This window comes from Gymnoscopelus braueri (assembly GCF_963280865.1).
Source record: "Gymnoscopelus braueri genome assembly, chromosome: 17".
Taxonomy (NCBI): domain Eukaryota; kingdom Metazoa; phylum Chordata; class Actinopteri; order Myctophiformes; family Myctophidae; genus Gymnoscopelus; species Gymnoscopelus braueri.
Window position 1 is genome coordinate 10,596,227 of NC_137617.1, and position 10,000 is coordinate 10,606,226.

A 10,000-nucleotide genomic window follows, 5' to 3' on the forward strand; every position below is an offset into this window, starting at 1 on the left:
GGTTTCAAATTGGGGTCCAGCTGACCCTCATGGTTCCTTGAGGGGGTTCCAAATGGCCCCTTACGGGTGTGTAACTTACGGGTCCATTTGGTTCCATCTGTACACTGTCGAGAGTTATGGTGGTCCTTGAAATTAAAAGGTTTGAGAACCACTGTGCAACACTAAATGGAACAGAGCCTTCATTAGTGTCATTGGTAACACCTGTGAAGGAAGTATGGAAGAGGCCCAATTTATTTCCAATATGAATGCTCGTAGGGGTGTGCCGATACACTAATTTCATGAAACGATACGATACGTTATTGGGCTCACGAAATCAATACGATACGATATATGGCACTTTTTTTATTATGAAAATATATGGGGGGGGGGGAAGCAAATGCAAACAAATATTTCTGTTTTGCATTATTCAGACATGCAAACTTGTAGCTACAATAGCCGTTTTGAATCCAAATAGGGCAATAGTGCGACACCTGACCCGAAAAAACAACAACATGTTGTCACCCTTTTCACCTCGGGGCTGTTTGCATGCTTGATTATTATGATTGTAAAAAAAAATGAAAAAAATCGCGGGACGATATATCGGCACACCCCTAGAATGCTGTATATAGAGCCTATTGCAAGCCTAACTCCACACATCTTTTTTAGAACAATAAAACAACCATTTCTCTTGACCACAATGTCTATTTCTCAAATTCTGCTATACTTATGGGGGACATTTGGCCCTCACAAGTATAGTAATACAAGTACACACACACACACGCACACACACACACACACACACACACACACACACACACACACACACACACACACACACACACACACACACACACACACACACACACACACACACACACACACACACACACACACACACACACACACACACACACACAGTGCAGCTGAGAGACGGCAGGGACCCCCCATGAGAGCTCCTCGTGTTCTATTCCAACAGTTCCACCATTAGGGCTGGTCAGGCCCGTGTACCTGTCAGTCAAAAGCAGCCCCCCCTGTCCATCAACCACCGGACCCTCTCTGACAGACATCATACAGAATATGGGTTTAATACTGTCCTTCATATTACAGTATAATACTGTCCTTCATATCACAGCCGGCACACATTCATACAGACAAAAATCTAATATTCATCATATTGCTGTTGTCGGGCAGAAACCTTGTTTCACATTTTCATGTTTTTTGTCCTACTTTATCGCAAAAGAGTGTCGTACAAAAGCAGTGAAAACAGATCTACAAGCTCACAGCTTGTAGATCGGCTATTTTCACTATTTTAAAATGTTTTAAAAATGATAATAAAAAAGAACAGTTTTTGACGTACAAGGTTTCTACCCGACAGCAACGATATAATCAATATATACTGAATCAGAATCCCTTGTAGAACCATTGATCAGACAGTCTCTTATCCAGGTAGTTTAGTCAATCTAACCATGTCTTTTAACCTGAATCCTTTGCTTTGTTGAGAAGAGGAAAGGAAAGGAATTTAAATTCTGGTTCAGAGGGGTGGTACGTACATAAACCTTTTGATATTCAGATCAACAGGAAAACATCAACATGTAAACACTTATTACGATAGTTTATCTCTGGTCTGTGTTTGGAAAACAGAAGAAAGAAAGAAAACGGGAAGAACCCCTTCCTGCAGGTCAAAGGTAATATCTCCAATGACATGCTTTGAGGCATGTAAAGAGGATTACTGTTATTCAGCGTCCGTGTAAACAGTTAGGTTGGAATCTCTGATCGGAATGATATCATTCTGAATGAAGAAATATTGTCAATGGTAACGCAGTCATTGGCCGCAGGCCTGAGATTCCAATTCTACAAATGTCTTCTAAATCCTAATCCTTTTCTGAAAAACCTTTCTATGTCAGTGGTTCTCAAACCTTTTCATGTCAAGGACCTCCAAAATTATATGTGTTTGGCCGCGGACCCCCATCTGAAAAGATGTTGTTCCAGTGACCCCTAGGGGCAAAGATTTGAGTAAAAATGCACACATTTTCACGATAAAAAAAAAACGCAGATCTACAAGCTCATAGAGCCACTTTTGAATAGCCAAAGTATAAAATGATGGTTTAAGTCATGGCGTTCCCGGTTTTAATGGGCTAAGCAGGACACTGACCCAGTGTTGATATCCTTTTATAAGATGATACCCTTCATGCTGAATAGAAATGATCCACATCAATTGGTGTTTTGGATGTATATATATTATATGTACAGTATGTGTGTGTGTGTGTGTGTGTGTGTGTGTGTGTGTGTGTGTGTGTGTGTGTGTGTGTGTGTGTGTGTGTGTGTGTGTGTGTGTGTGTGTGTGTGTGTGTGTGTGTGCGTGCGTGCGTGCGTGCGTGCGTGCGTGTGTGTGCGTGTGCGTGCGTGCGTGCATTCAGTGACTCATGGCGGCTGCCCAAATCTACCTTCAATCCACATTTCAAACATTCAAAACCTAATTCAAACATCAGTTGTTGTTTTGTCCGGCGGTGACCTACTTCCTACTGGGACTCTCATCCTCTCTCACTTGTTTACTGGTTTCTTTCTTTCATTGTTTGTCTGGTTCTCTCTCTCCCTCTCTCTCTCGCTCTCTCTCTCTCTGTGTATATTTGTCCCCCCTTTTCACTTTCAAAGAAAAGAAAAACAAGAGACTGACCTCTTCCATGACGTCGGCCAGTTTACTGAGAGTTTCCTCTGGAAGGCCCTGGAACGAAGGAACACTGAGAGAGAGAGAGAGAGAGAGAGAGAGAGAGAGAGAGAGAGAGAGAGAGAGAGAGAGAGAGAGAGAGAGAGAGAGAGAGAGAGAGAGATGTGTGAAACAGCAGGGTTAGACAAGTGGAACCTTAACCCATTAAGACCTGAGGCAGATTCATTCTACAAATCCATTTTAAGTCAGTAGTTATAAAAAAAATAAATCAAAAAAGCTATTTTTTGAATAGCCAACACAAAAATCTAAAATGACACAGTTGCTTTCCCGGTTTCAATAGGTTAATAACAGAAATGAAAGCAAATTGACTACATGAGTCAGTAATCTTCTCAATGACACATAATGACTGTAGCATGTGATGTGGAGCAGTTCTAGCCTGGGTCCCAGCTGACTTGAATTGGCATTGACGAGCAATGCTAGCGGGAGCTATAGTGTCCTGTCGGCAAATGGGATGAGACCGTCGCCGACAGGCAGTGTAGCCAATCACAGCCCCATGAGGAGTTTTGTTTCCATTTAGCTTGGCTTCACATTTTTGTTTTTTTATTTTGTTAAAGCAATTTATAAAATTGTAACACATTTTTTCTTGCACTTTTTGCAAGACAAATACAATACGAATGCATAATCAAATAAATAAATAGATTATGATTACGATTACTGACGGGGCATTCAGGTGTACACTGACTGAACTAGACCACACTAGATCCAGTGATTCCCAAGCTGTGGGCCATGTGGGCATTTTTTCTTTAAAAACTAGAAAAATTTGTTTGTACCGAAGCATATGTTAGCTCCATTGATCCAAGCTGGAACACAATCAATTGAGCCTATCGGCTGCCGTGTTAAGTGGTCAGATGGTTGGGCCGCGAACCCTTTTGAGATTTTGAGAAGTGGGCCCTGCTCCAGAAAAAGGTTGAAAAGTAAATTTAACAAAACATTTTGGCACACATAAGTGAAAGCTCTTGTTACAGAGGCCTCTCTACAGAGGCCCATCAATAAACAAACAATCTTTTCAGAATCCTGATGTTTTCATCTCAAAACTAGAATTGTTTTAACTTCTCTAACCCATTAAGACCGGGAAAGAATCTGTGTCTTTTTTAGATTTCTTTGGCTATTCAAAAATAGCAGATATACAAGCTCATAGCACGGCTATGAGCTTGTAGATCTGCTATCTTTGAAAAATCGTGAAAATTTGAGCAAATCTTTGAATATATATATATATATTTTTATAGCAAACATTTTTGACACAAATCTTTGCTTCTGGGGGGATTCTACAAATGTCTTCTAAATCCTAGTTAAAAAATAATAATACTCTTGCTATAATCAGTGGTTCTCAAACTTTTTCATGTCAAGGACCCCCAAAATTATATGAATTTTGGTCGCGGACCCCCATCTCAAAATAGGTTGTTCCAGGGACCCCCTAGAAGTTGTAACAGAGTAAAAAATTTGCGCTACAGAAAAAAAGATTTGCACACATTTTCACGATTTAAAAAAATTTGGCAGATCTACAAGCTCATAGCGTGGCACTCTGTGCTGCGCTATGAGCTTGTAGATCTGCTATTTTTGAATAGCCCAAAGAAATCTTCAAATGACACCGATGCGTTCTTGGTCTGAAAGGGCTAAACAAGACACTTATCCCTACACCCCCAGCCATCAACATCAGCTGAGCACTGAGCACACCTGAAACAAAGTTTGCCCTGCTGGAGCCAAAACTAAATTGCACGGTGAGAATCGATAATGTTCTGTCTCGAGAGTCTCGACAGAGGAACACACACTTTCCACTGACACATCACAAAGATGTCCCACACAAACGGTAAATCAATTTCCATGCGTTCCACTGGCTGGGCCAAAGCTAAGCTAATCTTTAGATTAATGACCCCCAATTCACCTGTATGGATATATGAACAAAATGATGAATGGTCTTTTGAGGCCTGGTGAAGCGGTTTGGTTCTGAATAACAAAGTACTACTGAGCTACAGGAGCGATGACTCCTTAAAGCCCAGACCTCGGGGAAGCTGGCAAAAAAATAACAAAGCTACTGTAAATCCATTAGTCGCTTGTACGTATATTGAGGGAAACACACCCTGAACGCCTGCCGCAAAACTAAAGGTTAGAGAAACATATTGAGGCTGTATTAAAGGAGAAAATGTTTCCTTGTGTGTCGTGAACCTTAAAGCTAACTTTGTTTAGTGAATAAAATGCTATTTTTTTGCCAATCTGTATGGTAGTGCAGAGGTTCACCAACATTTTAGTTTGAGACCCAAAAGAAATTCTATGTCTTCCCGGGACACAAACTAGTGAAAGTAGCCAATCTACAAGCTCGCAATGCATCGCGATGCGAGGCGTTGTGGAGATCTGCTATTTTCACTACTTCTTAAAAGTTTTAAATTTTGTTGTTTATTTATGAAATTCTTTTGAAAAATGTTTTTCTTTTTTTTGCTGTTTTGAAATAAAACTATTTGTTTTTAAAGATGGAGTGCCATGATATTTTTCAACCCTAAAACCTGATCATAAGGTATTATTATTATGTAAGGATTTTTTTCAACAAAAAAAAAGTGTACAGTAAGTGTTAAAATGTTGTTTTTATGTAGACACACCCACCAGTGCATTAAGTATACCTGGTTCTCACCTTAGCACCTCCTCCACCACCTTAGCACCACCCACCTGTCCTAGTCCCTCCTCCTCCTCATGCCCACACCTGTTGTGTTATGATAATGAGGGGGAGGGTGTGGGCTTTGTGATGTCACTAAAGCGCTGTTTCTCTATTGGCACATTTGACCCTCAAGGTTTCAGCCTCCAGGAAAAAACTCCAAATAGTCAGAGAAGACATAAAACACCATAAAAACACCACCGGGGGGCTTAATGAAGTTCTATCAACCTCATAGACACATGAAAAACAGAAAAAGTGCAAAAACATGGCACCACCTCTTTAAATGTAGGAAACAAAACAAAAAAAAGATATTTAATCACGACCCACAAAAATGGGTCCGCGGTCCAAAAGTCTCCCTGCTTTTCAATTGAGAAATGTAGATCCTGCGATCTGGGAGGACCACTATACTGGTTGACAACTGGTACTGCCTGAAGGTCAAAATTCTAGACTGCCCTACGAAGCCAAAGTGCAGTAACTACAGGATTTTGTTTTACTGATACATGGGTTTAAAAGTGTTTCAACTGGTCAGCCAAATGAGATATCAGCATATAAGTGATATTACACTAATTGTATATCTGTTCTTGAGGTAATTGTTTATCCCCCAAAATAACGGCTAATTTGACCTTTGGGATACGCAAATAAGTCTGTGTGTCCAAAAACGTAGTTACTGAACTTTGGCTTTGTAGGGCAGTATATATCGCTCCTGAGTGAGTAGGGGTTCTCCATTGACTCAGTAGTAAACATTTCAGCACTTACACGTTGGGGGACCCAGGTTTACATTTTGGGCATTAAGTTTACAGGGTGCAGCATTATGTCTGAAAAGCAACAGTGGCAGTGATTTTCAACCTGTGGGCCCAGGGCCAATGGTGGGCCATGAGGATATTACAAGTGAGACCCCAAATGATTGGCAAAACACTAAGATTCTATTAAAAATAAAACATTACTATACAGCAAAATAATGTATGTTTTTCACTTTAATGATACTGGTAAATATAAACTAACTAAGTATATTGCGTTAGTTCCATTGATCCAAGGCGGAACACAATTGATTGATTGATCATTAAAATAAACATGCTCTGAAAATGCACTGCAAGACAATATTAAGACAATTGCTCTCTTTGCAAGCACCAGAAAGTCGCGATAAAAAAACAACATTGATTATCAGGTCATGGCGTCTTCACCTGATTGTGACCCAGGGACCATCATCCTGACTAAACATCAACCTGGAGATCACTCATCCAGAACTGCATAGGGCAATGTGGGCCCTCTTTTGACTCCGCAACTTTGCAGGTGGTGTAATGTCTTAGCTTTCACCATGGGGGTGACCCAGCGCTATTATCTTCCACCAAGCGCTACACATGTGTAACACCTGGCATTAGCCGTGGATTACTTATAGGTACAGTTTGGGTGTAATCAAACCAATCAGCGTGTGGGTACCATTGCTTTAAAAAAAAAAAAAACGGCGCTTTGCGCAAGGCCCAGCGCTAACTTTTGGGCGTTTAAGTCCAGAGATGAAAAGAACACACAATGCTTTCCTGTTGTGCCTGAAGTGGCGAGCGGGAGCACTCGGAGCACCATCAATGTGATACAATGAATCATGTCTTATGTCTAAGAGAAATCTGTGATATCTTGACATATCAAGTTATCAACTAATATTGACATTCTCGGTTGGCCATTATATGAAGCATCCAATGTGTTGCCTTTCTTCCCCTTTCCCTTTCCTCACAGTGACAGCCTGACAGAGCTCTCAAAAAGCATACCGAGCTGAGAGACATTCGAATGTTTCACTCAATTGCAAACTGCTGCTGCAAAACATATCTACAGCCGATCTACAAGCTCACAATGCGTCGTGAAGGAATTTAAATACCTGTGGTCAACGGAGGGAGGAAGTGACGTGACGGGAGTGATTTGTGACAGAAAGGGTAACAGCAAGAGTGAGAGGGAAGATTTACAGTATAAGACGATAGTGACACCAGCCATGCTGTACGGCTTGGAAGCAAGCGGTGGCGCTGACGAAATGGCAGGAGGCGGAGCTGGAGGTGGCAGAACTGAGGATGCTAAGGTTCTCATTAGGAGGGAGTCGAGGGACAAGATCAGAGATGACCACATTAGAGGATCAGCTGGATAAAGCAAGAGAGGCGAGGTTGAGCTGGCTTGGACATGTGTAAAGGAGATTGAAATGAGATTAGGTCCAGTTAAACAGACAGACTGAGTCATGCCATGATTTATATTCAATTTGTATTTTTTTTCCCGGTTACTTTTTCTTGTTTGTTCTTTGTTACAGTGTTGTTGTCTTTTAAGGTGTACTGTACAACTTGACGGTGCTGGAGAAAGAGAAATGAATGCAACTATCGGGGGGGGGGGGGGGTGATTAACGTCATTGGCGCCTGTGAATGGCACAAGTTTAGTGATCCATGCAACAGCAATGATGCGCCCCCACTACGCGCAGGGTTGTGAGTTCAAATCCCACCAATGTTTAGGTTTCTTCATCACCTTCTATGATTGGACCATGTTGCTTCCTATGCAGTTTATTTATTTATTTATGCATTTCTTTCCCCATTTTTATTTGTATTTTCTAGAGGGCAGTGTTATTTAGTCGTCATGGTTGCCAGTTCCCACCTGATGTTGTGTGGGAGTCCGGACTGCATCAGTCTGTACTGAATAACTGCTAGCTTGCATAACGTCTTCAGACGAGGACCAAAGTCTAAGATGTACAGGTCATCACAGGTGGGTGTGCCGTCTCCTTTGTATCCGTGAAAGAGGATGATACGACCTCCCACCGTGCAACAGCACATACCGTACAATGGACCGTACCCCTAGGGCTCAACCCACTTCCAGGAGAAGGCCTCTGGATTGAATTTCCACAGATCATTCAAGGGCTGGTTTATGTCGCAGCTGCCGAATATATACAGCTCTCCATTGTAGGCAAAGGCTGAATGATGGTAGCGTTTTGGATGACGCTCTGCAGGTGTGTTCAGCCAGCAGCTGGTCTCTGTGTCAAACACTCTGATGTTGAAGTGGTCCCACTGGCCCCCAAATACAAACATCTTTGTCCCGATGATGGTGGCAGAGTGATCTGAAACAGGAGTGCCTGGAGTGCCTCCGGTGTTAATTAAAGACCAAACCATTGTGGTGGTGTCCAACTTGTGGATGTCATTAGTGCGATCAGCCACCTTGAATCCTCCATGGATATACATGACCTTCCCCAAGACACAGGCTGAATGGCTGTACCTCGCCTCTGGAACAGCCCCAGAACTATTTGCCTTGAACCATGAGTGGGTGTCGACATCAAATGCTTCAAGCGTGTTGAAGTACGTGTTTGAGATGAAGTTATGCCCTCCCCAGATGTAGACGATATCGTCTATGAGCACAGCTGAGTAGCCCCAGCGCCTTAGAGGAATCCGTTCCAATCCAGGGACCCCAGGTGTCAACTTCATCCAGCGCAAAGACACTGTGTTGAAGATGGACACCTCAATCTGATCACACTTCTTGTCACTGTCGTGACCAAAGGTGTATATCTTGCACCCCACTACCACAGCAGCACAGGATCTGTGCGGTCCTCCTTTCACGTGTACCGTCGTCCAGTGAAACATTGTGTGAGCGTTACAAACTAAATTACAGATGTAAATGCCTCTGTAACAGTTGAGTAATTACCTTTAGTTTCTTTGACAATTGGTTTTAAAGGACAATTACATGGTTGTGATGACAAAATTGGGATGTCATTGCGGGATGACGTCATTATGGAGAATACATAGATGTTACTCAAACTGAACGGCCATTTTGCAAAAGGTATAACGTGTTCGTCAGTAGTGCTATGACATCAGTCATCCATATTTGGGCAGATTGAGAGACAGCCACTGTGAAACAGTGAGGTGGAGAGTGAGACAGCATAAAGAGTGAGACAGAGACAACTCACCTCTTGAGGAAATCCATGTATTCAGCATGTTTGATAAGTCCTGTTCTCATCATGATGGTCTGGAAACACTGTCTGTCAATGGCCCATAGCTTCACATTGGTCACAGCTGGGGGAAAAAAACAACATATACAGACTTGACATCTGACCTCTTCACACTTCTCTTCACTTTTCCTGATCTTTTCCTGTAAAGTCTTTCCCCCCATTGATGTGCCTGATTTACCAGGTTTGAAATGAGGCCAATTCACACCTGGCACAATTTCATACCTGGCAAATGCCCCCTTTCTCAGTGAGAAGGCTTGGACTATCCACCGATGTGTTCCAATGGCTGACTCTTTGAAACGTCGGAATGTCACATCTGTATGGAAGCATTTCATTGACATACTTGCTACCAATATAAACAATTCCCTGTCTACAGACAGAAAAGTTATAGAAGAGATGCTATGACAGGGAATCAGTCAAACAAAAAACTAACAAACAAGGAGCAAAAAAAAAGCATCTTAAACAATCCCAACAGTAACAACGTAAAGGGTATGTTCTCCATAGTCTTATTTGATTTTATTTACTTCATATTTATTCTTATCTTGTTACTGTTGGCTATGTTTAAGATACATTTATTCCGGGTATTTGTTTGTTTGTTGATGTTGCATATCACTGTGTTTCTCTTTCACAAGCTGCTGGAAACTAATTGTCCCTAGTGGGATTAATCAAGTTGATTTGATATACGGTCTGTATAGGC

General features: G+C 41.8%; 1 protein-coding gene across 3 annotated transcripts in view; it reads right to left on the minus strand.

Moving 5' to 3' along the window:
• prkg1 (protein kinase cGMP-dependent 1) overlaps positions 1–10,000 on the minus strand; it is a gene marked incomplete at its 5' end in the record, with an annotated part of 196,838 nt that overhangs the window by 61,049 nt on the left and 125,789 nt on the right. For all 3 annotated transcript variants that reach the window (XM_080456359.1, XM_080456358.1, XM_080456357.1), the window contains 2 exons: positions 2,654–2,717; positions 9,265–9,370. In XM_080456359.1, the coding sequence (XP_080312485.1) occupies positions 2,654–2,717; positions 9,265–9,370 (170 nt within the window). The remainder of the gene's footprint in view (positions 1–2,653; positions 2,718–9,264; positions 9,371–10,000) is intronic.